At 49.1% G+C, this 15,610-nt stretch overlaps 2 protein-coding genes across 4 annotated transcripts in view; one reads left to right on the top strand and one right to left on the bottom strand.

Moving 5' to 3' along the window:
• The first annotated feature begins 6,074 nt into the window (after window positions 1–6,074).
• On the top strand, window positions 6,075–11,290 carry GNG13 (G protein subunit gamma 13). The gene is made up of 2 exons (XM_077828820.1): window positions 6,075–6,172; window positions 10,871–11,290. The coding sequence occupies exons 1-2, from the start codon at window positions 6,075–6,077 to the stop codon at window positions 10,974–10,976; spliced, it is 204 nt and encodes a 67-aa protein (XP_077684946.1). The 3' UTR covers window positions 10,977–11,290.
• A 185-nt stretch (window positions 11,291–11,475) lies between these two features.
• Window positions 11,476–15,610, bottom strand: part of CHTF18 (chromosome transmission fidelity factor 18) — a 44,957-nt gene continuing 40,822 nt past the window's right edge. The window contains exons 21-22 of one of the 3 annotated variants that reach the window (XM_077828113.1): window positions 12,705–12,762; window positions 11,479–11,801 (exon numbers count right to left, since the gene is read on the bottom strand). In XM_077828113.1, coding sequence (XP_077684239.1) covers window positions 11,665–11,801; window positions 12,705–12,762 — 195 coding nt within the window. In that variant the 3' untranslated portion in view covers window positions 11,479–11,664. Of the gene's footprint in view, window positions 11,802–12,704; window positions 12,763–15,610 lie in introns of all 3 variants that reach the window. The other 2 variants (XM_077828118.1, XM_077828114.1) reach the window with 2 other exon arrangements.

Here is a 15,610-nt window from a genome sequence, read left to right as displayed (position 1 = left end):
AGAGATTAAATCAAAGCCGCCTTGTGTGCCTTGCTATTGATTTGCCTGCATCGCTTTGGAACAACAGCAGGGACACGCATCTGCTGCTTGCTGGCACCGGCGGGGAGCTTGCGTCTGCGGCGTGTCGGAAAAGTCTGGGGAGATGGGACGCGCCCCGTGCAACCGGCCCTTTGCAGCTGCGGCCTGGGACTCGCGTCTCAGTCTCGGTCACACTGCGTTGCCGGTCTTTTGAAAAGCCGGGGCCTTCATGCAGTCCCGCCTGGGAAGCTCTGTTGGGGGATGGGAGGGGGGGGGTGTATGTGTGTGTTTGAAGTTAGCCATGTGCGGCCTCTCGGTGATGCTCTGTTGGCATCCCTGCGGCGGGTGGAGGTTTCCGAAGGGCCCGTTGGCGTTTGCCGTCACGGTAGAGGAACGTGATTGCCAAGACGTGCTCCGCGTACCCCCGAAAGCTTGTCTTGCTCACCAGCAGACGTTGGTCCACTAAAAGCTGTTACCGCGTCACGCTCACCAGCGGGGACGTCAGTTTCAGGGCCAAAACATTATAAGCCTAATATTGTAAGCGAGACGCCGAGGCTAAGGTCATGGCAGCTCTCGCCTTTTGGCTGCCCGGGGCGAGGGTGTGTGGCGTTGAGAGGGCAGGGTCAGCTGGAGGCTAGACGTGGGGAGACAGTGAGGGGGTGTGTGTGTGTGTCCAGGGTGAGCGCACACCTCATGCTGCTGCATCCATGCAGCCCAGCTAAGACAGACCCCCCCACCCACCCCCGGGCCGTGGCCACCCTGCTGGAGAATGCAGGGTGGGGGGGGGGCTGAACATTGTGGTCGCTCCGCAGGGTTGTTTTTAGGTCTTTTGGGGCAAGGGCCACATCCATGGGGCTAGATTGCGAAGCAGAGCAGAGGCCGATGGACAAATACGACCGAGCACCGGGGCTGCTGCAGGTGAGGGGAGGAGCGGAACGGAGCTGATGGGCCTGACCCCCTACCAAACCCCGCTCTGACACCTTCCCTCCTGCCCGCTGCCCCCTCGCTCTCCTTTTAACGGAGCTCGCTGGTGCACTGACTCTTAGCCCGGGGTGGGGGTCGGGGGGTGATCTCTGCAGCCGCCCCCCTCCCCCGGCCTGGATTATTGGAACTGGCGCCAGAGGCTTTGATGCCCAGGTGCCCGCCTGCTCTAGCAGCATGAACGGTTTCTTGCAATGCTGCCAGGCTGGGCATTACATGCTGCTTTCCACACCCTGCTGGAGGCTGCCCAGAGGGACAAACCGGGACCAGGGTAGATCGAGCTGGATGGGGACCTCCCTGCCCACCTGCCTTGGCCGTTGCCCACCGCAGCTCGGCTTGACAGCAAAGTGCAGCAGGGACCCACTGGGGCCAGCCAGCCATTGGGGCTGAGGTGTTAGACAGTGGGGCCTTGCCCAGAGAAAAGTCTTAGGTCAGGTGCTTGCGGCTTCTGGCCCCTTCCTCAGACGTGAAATAGCTTGGCTTATCACGGGCTCATTGTGGCATTCGGTGCCAGGACTTCCAGGGTCTCAACTGGACTCTGTTATGGACTTGCTGGGTAACCTTAGGCCATGTCAATGCTCTGTGCCTTGATTTCCCCTGCTGTGAAATAGGGACAAGAATACTTCCTGCCTCATCTTTGCAAAGAGCTAGAGCTGACAGGCGCAGCATGAGAGCGAGACCAACATTGCAGTGTGCATGCCCTTTGGCTTCCTTCCCCCCGTTTCTATTTTCTGTGATTTTTTTTCCCTTCCTCGCTCCCCTTTAAATTCTCTTCTCTCCCCCATCCATCCCTTCCCATTCTCCTCTCAGCCTCTCCAGTCCATCACTGCTCACCTCTTGCCTCATGCCCCTTGTTCTCACCAGTGCTTCTAGCGTTAAGCACATGTCAACTGGCGTTAGCTGGCAAGGGGCAGTTGATGTTGGAAACCTGACCAGCGCTGGATGTTCAAGTAACAGGGATCGCCCTGAATCAGCTCACTATGCTGCTCAGTGGGGACAATCCTGCCAGGCCCAGTCAAGCCTATGAACCCAACTGCAACAGCCTGCAGTGAACCCTCGGTGTATATCGACCTCAAACCAAACCCCGGCCCTGACTCTGATCTCACTTACATCCGTGTAAAACAGGAGTAACTCATTGTCTTCATGGATGTTAGCCTGACCTCCACCCTTGTGCAAAGGTCAATGACTTCTTTGTGAAGGCAACATTTGTCTTGGTCCCTTTACTCAGGGACTGCGTCCCACCTGCTCACCCTTCTGACAACCTATCAGCACAGATAATGTATTCCCCCACCATCAAACAGGCTCCATTTATAGTGGCCAAGTGGTTACGTGCCACACTCGACCTAAGGGCATCATAGAATCCAAATCGCAATCAAAGCTGACCTGGTTCTCCTGGTTACTTATTTGAATGTTAATGCTTCCGGCAGCATATGCAAAGCACAAAACCTGCTAGCCCACCCTATAAAAGGAGAAGCTCTTGTGTTATTTATGCCGCTGCTTAGCTCTGACTTTGGTGGATTCGTGCAAAGGTAGGTGTGGGGCTGCTGTTGCGATGCAGAGACAAATGCAATAGCCAGTGGGCAGCAGGACAGGCCTATATGCTTCGCTGTGGGAATGACACTCTTTACAGTAAGGGCCAGATTGGGAGACGGGCAGGGTCTTTCCCGGCAGATGCACTTTGTACCTGCAAAGTTGTATTTAGAATTGAATTGCAGGAGCAACTCGGATTGTTTACACCTCTGCCCAATGCAGGGAGAAGGGCAAATATTCCATTTGATGCCTGCAGGTTCATTGGTGCAGGCAGATTGCACCGGTGAACAGGGCGACTGGGCCTCAGACCCCTGAAATTGCACCTCTACAGGTATCCCGGAGTCTGGAGTCCCCAGCTGCTGCTGGAACCTTTAATTTCGAGGTGGCAGGAGGAAATGGGAACTGGACTTGGAAAGAGCTGGTAGGGGGGAGAGTGATCAAGACGACTGAGGAAATTGGTATTTGTTAACGCGCTTTTCACCTTTAGTTCACCGGCTAAGACTCGGGTTTGGCTGGTGTTAGACAAGTTGTTCTCGTCCAGTGGCTGTTTGGTATTGCCTTGAGAGGATTTGATTTTTACCAGTAAATATTGATAAACGTCAATTTCACCACACATACTAAAGTGAGGAGAACTATACAATAGTTCCATCCATGAGGATGGAAATGTACAAAGAGGCGAGATAAGAAAAATGCTCTGAGAGAAGGTTTCAGAGTTTGATTTTTAGGATCTTTACTTTGTATATTTTGACATGTGATGTTGAGCATTTGTGGTTCAACAGTTAAAGCTTTCATTTTTGGAATCGCAGCATCCACTGTCATTAAACAATTGGCTGCCCCTCTCCAGCCCTTGTCTGACCTTCCTCCCAGAATTTCCCTCAACAGTGAAAATTCAAATAGATAAAAATCTAAACATAAAAATTGATATGATCCATCCAAATCATCACAAACAAGAATCAAATTCTGCCAAGCCCACCTGTGTGCAATGAGTTGGTCTCAGGGCAGTTCCTAGTAATATGGAGAGCTGTCCACATCACCAAACCATCACTGTGACAACTGGCACTTCATACCGCCCATGCTGGTAGAGAAATGACATATGCATATTGAACCCCACTGGAAGACGAAATAGGGGGAGCCTGCAGGTCAGGCCTGAAGCACGTTGGTAGGACAGGGTGTGAGGGATGTTTGCCCTGCAGCTGCTTGAGGCACAGCAGAGAACCAGGGCAGTCAAGCCAGCACCTTTCAGCCGCACTATCTGCGCCCAATTTAATATAAATGTAATAAGAATGTTGCTTGACTGATTGACAACACAGCAGCTAAGGGTCTGGCCCAGCGTTTGCAACCATAGCCAGATTCCGATAGCTTTACTTGTGCTGAATAGCACCTTACTCCATCCGAAGTCCCACTGACTTCAGTGAGGCTACGTGTAACGTATGACGCAGGCTAAGGGTACCAGAATCTGGCCCTTAACGTCCTAGTAGATCCAGGGGGAATCTCTGAACTATTCCTTGCATGCTCTGCAGGAAAGCAATGCTTTTTTCCCTTTGGGGCTTCAAAAGGGTCTCCTGGGCTTGTGACGCACCAGGAGAACGCTAGGTGAGGCAGACGGCCAACTAACTAACCCGCTACGTTTTATAACAACAAACTCGATAGGTTCTATCTCCTTGTTGGAATCAGGCCCCTGAGAGTCAAGGACCTGAAAGGTATTTGAGAGCCCCACTCCTATTGAAATTAATGGGAGATAGGTGTTCAAATAGCTATGAGGACCTGGGCCAAAGTGACACAGGAAGTCTGTGGCAGAACTAGGCGTAAGCACCAGGCCTACACCCTATCCACGGGACTATCTTTCTTTCAGCCTACCTGCCTTGTTAGAGATTAGACACTAGGAAGCTGTGCTCAGCTGTGTTTGCCAACAGCCAACCGTTAGAACGGCCGAGCCTGTCTCCGGTGGTTGGACCTCCTCTGTGTCCACTGGCAGATTAGCCCTATGCCCAGGGACTCCCAAACTTGGCTCGGAGATTTATCGAGCATTCTTTCCTCTGACCCAGGGCCTCTCCCCAGCTGTCTGAAAGCCCCTCACATGAAATTGGTCTTTCCTCTCATATCCAGACTTAGTGGGTATCTGCATGTGTAGCCCCAGCGACTCGCCCAAATCAGAACATTGGTGGGTCTCTCCCAGGTATCCCAGAGGAAGCCTTCCCCAGGCTCACTGAGGAAGAATGGTGTTTGGTCGGTCTCCCCTGGAAGTCACTCGTTGCATCTCTCTTAGTTAACCCTTCCCCTTCTGAATCCCAGGTTGCTTATATTCAGATGCCACGTGTAAGTGTTGTCCTAACATCCGAGACAAGTACATTTGGCTCTTCTCTGACCCCGAGACACACAATGCCAGGAGCTTCTCAGTCAGCAGGATCTGGGCCTGGTTTCATCCAGGGAAGGCAGGACTCAGAATGAAGGGGCTGTGGTTAGCAAGTACCATGTGTCCAACCCACTTTGGAGCTTAGCCCGCTGTCTGACTACTCCTGAAAGGCAGATATTTACATCAAGGCTAAATCCTTCATTTCCATCGGTCAGGAACAGCTGCCAGCTCTCCCTCCCCATGCAGCACTCAAAAAGATTTGTTAGTCAAACGATAATGCCGTCTGATGCACTATGCAAATTGCAGTGGGGAGGGGGATCAACGCGGGGGAGAATTACTTTCAAATGAACACACCAGCCCGACCTAGTTCCTTAGTGGTAGCCTCAGACTGAGCAGCAGCCATAGCAGGGACCCTTGATGCATGGGAGGGACCCCTGGTATGATGCAGTTGCATCATAGAAAGAAGAGAGTGAAGGGCAACAGCTGTCAAACGACGGTGCAGCTCTGGCCTAAGAGTTTAGAGAGGTGGAGCTGGGTGGCAGTGAAGGAGCTGCAAACAATGAGCCCCTGGTAAAGGTCTGGAAGGACATCTAAGGGCATGGCAGGAGCAGATTTGGGGGGGCGGGAAGTCAGTGCCAGGGACCACAATGAAGGGTAGCCAAAGCTCAGCTTCCTGGCATCATCACCTCACTGACCATTTGCAACCCACAGTGGTGACGACAGCCAGAGACCGTGGAGAATGCACGGTGAATATGCCGAAGGGGGGATTCTGCCTCAGCAGATCCTAATTCCCAGGTTGCGAGTTCATTTTGTTTGAACTCTTATGGCAGGGCTATGTAGGGAGCCACCATCACCGGGTAACCATTACGCCCGTTACACCCAACAGGTCCCGGGCAAAGGGGCGGGCTGCACAGAAAGCCTTGATGTGTTCTTGACAAGCCACTTCATCTGTGAACGGCAGGGCAGAGCTCTTTCCCAGAGAATAGACACACCCGTAGGAAAGCTCATTTCCAACGGCCGTCCAACACGGACGTGTTCAGCCATGAAGGGCTAGAGCGGGAGGGAACGAGCTATAACCAACGCACCTGAGGAGGAACGGGCTTTGGGAGCATTAACGAGTGCAAATTTGCCTTTGTGTTTTCAGCCCAGGTTGCTTCCACATTAGAAAGGACATTCGTTAAGACCTGCCACCATGGATGAATGGGACCTCCCGCAGTGGAAGAAGGAAGTAGACAGCCTGAAATACCAGCTGGCTTACAAGAGGGAGATGTCTTCTAAAACAATACCTGAGTGAGTCAATGCTTTCCCCTGGCCCCTTCTGGCGGCCGTTCAGTAGCCCACATGGAACGAGTTGGCGGGTCTCAGACCAAGACCTAGTGGATATACGCCCTCATCTCAAACAGGTCACTCTAACAGGCACTTTGGACCACACTGATATAAATTGGAGTAGCTCCTTTCAGGTCAATGGAGCCGTGCTGATATGCACCAGCTGAGAATCTTGCTCTCTCTGTCAGCAGCCTCAGCAGAAAGGCTAAAGATGAGATAGACTCGGAGACAAGAAAACCCCTCTAGGTGCTCCGCATAGTTGGGAGGAGTGAGGTGCATTGGCAGGCCCTGCGGGAAGCAGGCCCTGCTGCTGGCCCCACATAGGACAGCAGACTCCAGGGTCTTGAATCCAGCGCCCTTTGCCAGAAATAAATTGGCATCAAGAAGACCAGGCCAGCAGGAAAGATTTGCCCAGGATAAAGGATACGCTAGGTTAACATATGTCTGCACCTAACTTTAGTTTAGCTCTGTTTTAGCCATGATTGGGTTGGATCAGCTGTTTCTCAGTTCTTTCCCCCTGGATTAGAAAGCAAAGGACCCTTCCACTTTGGTGACCTGCTCATGAGGTGGTGGTAGCTTGCAGGGTTCCTGCTTTAGTCCATATTTAATGATGGCCATGCACCCCTCACCGCCCAGCAGGCCTGCAGATAGTGCTCCCTGCAGAGCCAGGCTGGAAGTGCACCTAGAAACATTACTTCCCCTCTCCGCACCCACAGCCTGGCTAAGTACATGTACAACAGAGTCGCTCTGCAACACTTGTGCCAAATACATGTGCAAAGGCAGGCATCTGCCGGTGCAAGAGAGAAGGAGCTGCCACTGAATTTGCATTTATCTTTGAAAATCTGCTCTGTCAGGTGCTTTTGTATTATAAAACTTATTGCACTGGGGACAACTCCATAGTGCATGTGGCAGGACCTATTCCATTCTAGGCATCTCTCCTGGCTTCTGGAAAAATTCATACGACTTAATGACTTTGTTAAGTTCCAAATCTTTGTAGTGTTGTGCAAATTCTTTTGAGAAAGGAGCCTTGCACTGTTCATTTAAGCCCTGGTAGCTCTAAGAATCCAACTCAAGACCTATCTAGATAGCAGAAGTGCCGACCCAACTGCTCCCAGACTGATGTTCCCATAGCATCAGATGCAGCTGCCTTTGCATCATCCTCTGCCCCACAGAAAGCTCCCACCCCTTCGGGCTTTGAGATTGCTCCCCACAGAGGGATGCTGAGAAATCTCTCACCTGTTACATCAGCAGCTCCAAATCCTCAAACAAACATGGAGCCTGCCCAGAAAACGAGAGAAACAACAAAGGCTGGGCTCTTTTTATTTGCCGTGGGGTTTCTGAGCTGCTATGGGGGTTAAGTCTTTATTGAAAGCTGAGATTCGCACAGACGCACCTGACTTTGGGACGGGGGCTTTAAAAACAAAATACCAAATATTGAGAAAGCCGGCAACACTGCAACCTCTAGCTGAAGTGTGGAGGGGGGCTAAATCGTTAGCAGAGATTTGAAAGTCCACACAGTCATGACCGTGCCCGGTGACTCACTTCCTGTGTGCTGCTAAGGTCGCAATCCTTCCAGGTCTCCAGTCACAAAGCCAGCTCACTGTCCTCCTTCAACACCCTCTTTAAAAATTCTCCTCTGCTGTGAAGCCTACAACAAATGTTACAGTGGTTAGACAACTGGTGTGTTGCGATCACTGCCCATCACATTGACCTATATCGTCTCATGGTTTCCTCATACTCCCCCGTCTGTCTGCATCCATTTTCTCACCTTAGTTTGTGGCACGGACTTTTATGTTGTGTTTGTACTGCACCTAATACATGGTCCTTGACTGGCGCTCCTCGGCACAATCAAATTATTAACAATCACCTTTAAGAATATAGTGAAACCTGCCCTAGAAACTCATCTGCAAAAGAAAAAAGCCAAGCCTGGTCTTTGCGGGATGAATAAATTTGCCGCAGGAACTTTGGGGCCCCTTTCAAGTGCTTGTTTATGAGACTGGCTATTGCACGTGGAGCCCCGAGTGTTGTTTCCACAAGAATAGAGACGGTGAGTGAGGTACTAATGTCAACCACCCGCTCACCTCCACCTGGTGTAGTCCCCAAATCCCCACCCCATAAGCGGCTGTAACAGCACATGACTGTCTGTCTCAGGCCTGGAACAACAGCGGGGCTGGAAGTTAGAAGGGAGGTGCTTTGCTGGATGTTTGTGAGGGGGCAGGCCCGGAACAAAACGGGGAGCTGCAAGTCAGGAAGGAGATGCAGCGGCAGAGATGCGGCCGCGGGTTCATGGACAGTGCAGGCTTACCGTGCCCCGCTCAAATCGGTACCGTCAGCACTTGAACAGTAACAGGTTTAACAGCAAAGGGCAGCAATCCAAACTCACACACCGGGCCCCGTTCTGACTGTGGGGGTCGTCTGAGCGCGCTGCGACAGTCCGGGCTGTGGGTGCTCAGGGGAGGGTCACTGCCGAATGGCTGCAGAGACAACGCTCACAAGTTTAACAGCAGCTGCTTTCAAACGCGAGCTACAAAGCCTTGGCGAAATCTGAAGCGGGCCCAGCCCTGTTTGCTGAATACTTTTCCTCACCAGGCTGTGGAGGGAGAAATACAGATTACAGGCTGATTAGTAGCTTGATTCATCTCTGAAACCTTCCAACTGTGCCCCAGAATACAGCATTCTGGACGGTCATGAATATCAGGTGAAACCAAATGGTTCTGGTACCAGTGGCATCTCCGAATGATGCATTCTGGGAGGAGGATGGCAAATCTAGCAGAGGCCAGTGGTTTCCTGCGGGATGAAAGAAATGAGAGATGTTCATTAAAATGCATTGCATTGTTAGAATCTCCTCCACAGCTTGGTGATAAAGACATTCAGCCCTGACCTGTCCTGTACACTTAAGCCTTTGTGTTTCACACTCTGGGCAGTGATCTTCCAACCTTTAGAATACACTTGCTCGTATTAAAAAAAAAAATTAATCTCCTGATGGGTAACCCATTGCACGTGTGAATGGCACAGTTCAAAGCCAAGGAGTTTTAAACCAGAGGTTCTCAAGCTGTGGTCTGCAGAAGGCTGACAGGCCACACGATGCTGACTCCTCATTTTCAGCTGCTAATGCACATTAGCAGAAATTCGGAGGACCTTAAATGCTTCAGGGCTGTTACTTTCCCGTATAATCACTGTAGCCTGGAGGTGTTAGGTGATCGTGAATGAGAGGGGACCATAGGTCCACGCCATCATGAATGGGAGTGAGGCATCCGAGAGACAATCGCGTTATTAAAATGTGACCCACGCTGTGCTGTAGCGGAGGCATGCCTTCTGGAAACAAAGTAGCTGAAAAATTATCTGCTCATTTGTCTTCTCCAATTACCCGAGTCTGGGGTCTCCTGGTCACCGGAGGGCAACGGGGGCACCAACACCACTTAAGATGGTTCCCCAAACCGCTCTGCTCCAGGTGGCAACTTTCAAAGAGCTTAAAGCTGCAAAGTTCTCTAGGATCTTTTGGGACGCAAGGCTCTTTTTACTGAAAAACGTGTACATTTGTAACTGAGCCTGTCGCTACCGCCCGTTCAGGAGGATGTGTGACCTCAGAGACCTGGGGACGTGATTTGCCTAACACTGTAGAACTCGTAACAGAAACTTTTATGCCTGTAGCATCTGCAGTTATGCCAGATCCCCATCATGAAGGCACCAGATCAGCCCGGGGGGGGGGGGGGGGGGAGCGGGTGTTCATGCACCCTTGTGCCTGATCACTGTGGGTGTGGATGTGGGAGCCACAGAATCTCAGCTCCACACACATACACAAACACACGGCAGATACGCTGCTGCTTCTATCCATAAAGGGCTGGAAGCCACCCACCTTCCCTCCCTGTGATCCCTCATAGATCTGACTATGCGAACAGGTCACATGCCCAGGGTCGGAAGCTCACGCAGAGACCTGCCACCCCACACTTCTCTGTGCTCTGCCTCCGACAGGCTACACCCTTTGGGTACGTGGGGGAGAGTAAGGAGGAGGAGGGGCGTAGTCAGCAAGACACGTGAAAGGGAAGATACACTGAAAAGTAAGAGAAGTGAAGTCAGGACAGAAAGTTGTAAGTGTAGCTGAACACGGTGCCAGGAGTCTTGGGGGCAGCTCACCCACTCAGACATCCCAAGGGCAGCCTGCTGAGACTGGGTGCGAGGGACGGAAAAAACTAAAGAGCCAAATATAGCCTCAAAATGCAAGAACCGCTGCTCACCTGCTAAGTTTCCTGCTCCCAACACCACAGAACAGCCCACAGGGCTTCGCCACCACCCTGGACAATGCTGTGTGCTGCGTCCGATTCAGCTTACTCCAACGGCAGCAACCCCACAGCACTGGGAAACTCAGAGTCTGGGAGTTGAGGGTTTAGCGTTAGAGAAGGTGGGACGGCTGGGTTCTCTTCACAGTCACACTCCTGACTCTCTGTGTAGCCGTGGGCAATCTGGTTAGCCCCTTGGTCTTTTGAGGATACTAGTATTTTACCTACCTGACAGGACGGCCGACTGAGAGATGCCATGGGGACGCTAAGTATCATTACTGCATAACGATGAAAAGAAACGTTCTAGCTCCACTTCAGCCAGAATAAGACCACGAGAAACGCACAGAGCCATTTAACTGCCCCGCCTCTCCCCTCTTCTCTGCAGGTTGATGAAGTGGATAGAAGATAGCATTCCAGAAGACCCATTTCTGAATCCAGAGCTGATGAAAAGCAACCCTTGGGTGGAAAAAGGAAAATGTACCATACTCTAATGTACCTAAATCCAACTTCACTCCCAAGCAGCCGTGGCTGACAAAATGGCTTCCTCCTGAGATATTCAAGTTTGCATTAACTCTGAATGTAAATTTTTTTTATTAGTTTCCTAATATGACTAACTGTACAAACACTATCCTCATCTTGTCTTATTATTTTTATTAGTAGAAGCGATTCTTTTTTATACTGAAAAAGCACATGCCATAAGAGTAAATTGGTAAGAGATGCAATGTATTGGAGAATGACTGATTAGCAGCATCAGAGTGGGGACTTGAAAAGCAATGTCAAACAACGGGCAGAAGGTTTCTCTTGATTAATCCTGTAGTTTTCAATTAAGCTTGAGCTTAACTATGCTTCTGTGAACCTCGCAGAGCCTTTGTAAAAGAAAAACACTTTTATAAAAAAAATTTCAATACTTTTTTGTATATTGTAGAATATACAATTTTGCAGCAAAGCCGGCGAAATACGAGAACTAAGGGTTTATAAATGAAATAAACAAAGCAATACTTCACAAATGTTCAAAAACATTTATTTTGCTTATTTATTTATTTTTTACAAACAGCTGAATAGAAACTAAAAGCCGGAAAGTTCTCATGAACCATACATGTTCTTCAGAAAGCTAAGAGTCACATTTTCCTTTCTGTTCTGTATGTATTGTTTCTTTGGTTTCATTTCTTTACATCATCACTAGAGCAAATCCTTAATGTAAATATTCCGCCTGACGGCATTCGAAACCCCTTCATTAAAGCGGAACCAAACGTCGCTCTTTCCAACAGCCTTTCCAATTTGTTTTTCAACAGAGTCGTGCTCGGACGTTTGATTAACTGATGGTAACCAGAGAAGGTTGGTGGGTGGGGAGAGAAGATACGATAATACAATTAAATCAACGGACTTAAAATGGGAAAGGCTTAAAGTTTAGGCAACAGACTCTCAAGGAAGTACCAATAAGACACTGAAAAGGACGGCACCTGCAAACATTACTGCCGGGCGTAGTGCTTACTACGAGTGCTCCCACAGTCAATTCACTACGCCACACTAAGTGCATTCAGAACTTGGTTCTTACATTCAAAGCCCCTGGTCCTACACACACGTAAGCATCTTGCATAACTTTGCAAAGCTCTGGTCCACATTTCAAAATTAGATCAATCTGGCTACGTCACTCAGGGGTGTGAGAAATGTCCCGCCCTGACCACAACCGTTCGGTCGACCTAACCGCTGGCACAGATGCAGCTAGGTGAACGGAAGAACTATTCCGTCTACATAGCTCCTGTCTCTCAGAGATGGATGAACTGCAGGGAAATTCCCTCTGTCAGTGGAGGAAGTGTCTACGCTACAACACAGCTATAGCATAGACATGCCCTAAGTAAAATTATTGCTTAAAACATTTGAAGGAGCAGAACCGCAGCCATATTTATCACTCATTAACTGGGCCTTTGGGTACTTCCATAATGAAATATCCTACCATAGCTGCTCCATGTAGGGGACTGGACTGGTGTCATGGCCCAAGTTTCTTTCCAATCCTCCCCTATACATAAATGTTGTCAGACAGTTGCAAAACACACCAAGGAAATTGCTCCCCAGCTCCATCCACCCTTTCGAGGAACCACAGTCTGTCTTATTTCAGCATTATGGAACCACAGAAGATATTGCAAAGCTTTCTACTACAGCACATGTTCCCAGTTTCCTTTCATCTCTCCTGACTAATATCATGCCTTTTCTACACATACCTGCTGATGGAGACACCTGCTTCTTAACAAGCTGGCGCCCAAAGAAGTCAGTTTCTGGCTGTGAAAAGAAATCAAAATGGTTTTAGTAGACTCCTCCTCAGCAGATCTCTGGGTACACGTTGGTTATAAAGAGACTAGTGCCAGCCCAGTACAGTTCAACATCAGATGGAATTTTTATCTAGGTACAAACACAAAATGTGACTTCGTTAAGGAAGAAAAAAGTTTACACAATTTATCAGTACAAATGTTCCCTTTTGTTATAGAAGCACAGAAATGTAGGGCTGGAAGGGACCTGGAGAGGTCATCTAGACCATTTCCTTGAACTGAGGTAGGATTAAGTATACCTAGATCACTCTATATTTCAGGCCCTTTCTTTATTCATTCAAATAGCCTGCACAAGTCCGGAAACCCAAGCAAGAAACCTTAGCATGCATGGGAACTAGAATGCAAATGATTAGAAACAAAGCGTGAAAGTGACTGGTCTGATTTCACTGAGAAATGCAGACACTGGAGGGAAAGAAAAAGCAGAAATGGTGACAAATTAAAGTTGTCTTTTTTAAAGAATTGCAGTTTTAATTGGTGCTAGTAACAGGGGGAAAAAAGGAGGGTTTTTGTTGTTGAAAATGGAAGCCATAAACACCATCCCTGTAAGAAAAAAAGAAACAGTTTACAAGGTCTCTGTATAATAAGATGGGATAAAACACCCAGATATAATCAGGTGAAATCCTGGCTCCATTGAACTCAATGGGAATTTTGCTATTGAGTTCAACGGAGCTTGGATGGCACCAGTCAAGTTCGTTTGCCTGTATAGCCTCACATAGACCACACTAGAGTATGTGCACCTGGGGACCACGGGTAGGATATTTTATGCATGCTGCACCGCCAATGCCAGTTAACACAGGCACATTTATTTAAAAACAGCAATTCAAGAGCTCGCCCCTTATTTGCAGATGAAAAGTTCAGCATAATAAAGAACGGATGTGAGCACGTGCTCCAGGATCCAGCGGGAAACACATTCTGTGTTTTATTGTTCTTGCTTCTTCATAGTCATGGGGCGGGGGGGGGGGGGGGGGGGAAAGGGGTGGAGGTCATTCCAGTCGAGGTACGTGAATCCACGACTGGTTTTGTTACAAGCAGTAGCAGTGGAAAGTGAGGGGAGGACCCTGTGGTGTGTTAGTGAGTCACACACAGCTCGGGCCTTCCCACCTCTTTCACGGTCCCTGCCCCAGGAGGGGTGAAGGAATTCCTTTGGCTTCACTGGCTCAAGGCAGCCACTGCATTATTTACAGCTGCATCAATCTGCCAGAAGGGACAGAAAGGCAGAGCAGGTCTCCAGTCCATGGCAAGGTGCTGAGGTGCCTTCAACATCCACTCAACAGCTGGAGGAGCTGAACACCTTGGGACTGGACCCAAAAGGTTCACGGTGCAGCCATGTTGCAGGACAGAGGCCAGCTTTCAGAAGCGCGCTCACTCTGTCCCAGCAGGGATTCGATGAGTTAGCCAGGCTGAGCAGAAGATGAAGGGAAACGGGATGTTCTGAAATGGAAACTCAGTTTTATCATGGATGGTAGCGACTTGCTGGATGGGACTGATCACATTTAGGCCAGCCTTCAAATTGGTGGCTTGCTGTTTCTAGCTAGATCCAGTTTCCGCAAACCTGGACAGACTGGCAATTGCTTCCCTTGCCTGTCTCTCTCCAGGCTCTGTGCATGTTAATGCTGCTGAAGGAGAGAAAACATTAAAAGCAGAGAAACACCTTGTACTAAATTTCCCCGGGGCACAGAGAACAGCCTCGGACAACCCTTTCCTCACTCCAAATGGACGAGCTTTGGAAGCAGCTGGCTTTCAGGTCCAAAGGGCCATTTCCTGGTGCCATTGTTCCCTTGAGCACAGAGATGTTGCACTGGGTGAATGGTACCAGTCATCAAGATTGGCCAGCATTCACCCCACTAGCACTGCCAGGAAACAGTCCAAGTGCCATTGCACAGACTGAGCTCTCTGCTCCGGACAACATTTCTGAATTGTGGATGGTTTCCCAATGGCCAAAAGTCTTTCATCTAGAAAAATATTTAGACCTCATTATATTATTGGGGACCCAGGATCGTGCTTTTGGGCATGCATTGCCAACAGCATGCAAGAAACGTTAATGTGGCTGTCCGCAAGGCCCTTTACTGTTGCTATTGCTTTTACATGAAGGTGCTCAGATACTACGGTGATGGACAGCAGGAGAAAACCTTAAGACAGATAGTTTGACATTTACCATTGTAGGCAGAATGACAGTAACTTGCTGCATCTTCTGATTCCTAGGGAGAGCACAAGAGCACAACTTCGGGCAGTTTCACGTTCTAAGGACTCGTCTACACGGGAACAGCCACAAAAATTAATCTGAACTAACTAAACGTGTGAATTTGAAGTGGATTAGTTAAACTGCATTACAGCCCTGTGTGGACACCGTAATTCAGAATTAAAGTGGCCTTCATTCAGTTTATCAATCTACTTCCAAAGTGAATTAAACTAAACTGAACGAAGGCCACTTTAATTCTGAACTAAAAAGAGTCCACACAGGGATTTAATGTGGTTTAACTAATCCACTTCATATTTACATTTTACTTAATTCAGATTAATTTTTCTGGATGCCTCCATGTAGACAAGCCCTCAGTCTGACCTGATCATTGCTATTTCTCTCATCAGCAACACTTACTGAGTAAAGAATGCTCCATGAAAAGTTATTAGCTCAGGCCATTGGATGCTTTCTCCATAAAAGCAAGTTCAGCAACAGAAATCTGAACTCAGATCTCTCTCTTGTCCCACCCCAAACACCCAGAAACACCCACACGGACAGAGATGTTTCTACAAGCTTAGATGCCAAGCTAAAATAAAATAGGAGGTTTCATTATTAAACTGCT

The sequence above is a fragment of the Eretmochelys imbricata genome, chromosome 10, assembly GCF_965152235.1.
Source record: "Eretmochelys imbricata isolate rEreImb1 chromosome 10, rEreImb1.hap1, whole genome shotgun sequence".
Classification (NCBI taxonomy): domain Eukaryota; kingdom Metazoa; phylum Chordata; order Testudines; family Cheloniidae; genus Eretmochelys; species Eretmochelys imbricata.
The sequence above is the reverse complement of the archived record's forward strand: the minus strand, read 5'-3'. Positions and strand labels throughout refer to the sequence as shown.

Coding starts and splice junctions, on each gene's coding strand:
- GNG13 (XM_077828820.1), top strand. CDS start 6,075: ATGGATGAATGGGACCTCCCGCAGTGGAAGAAGGAAGTAGACAGCCTG. Junction 6,173..10,870: donor TCTTCTAAAACAATACCTGA/GTGAGTCAATGC, acceptor TCTTCTCTGCAG/GTTGATGAAGTGGATAGAAG.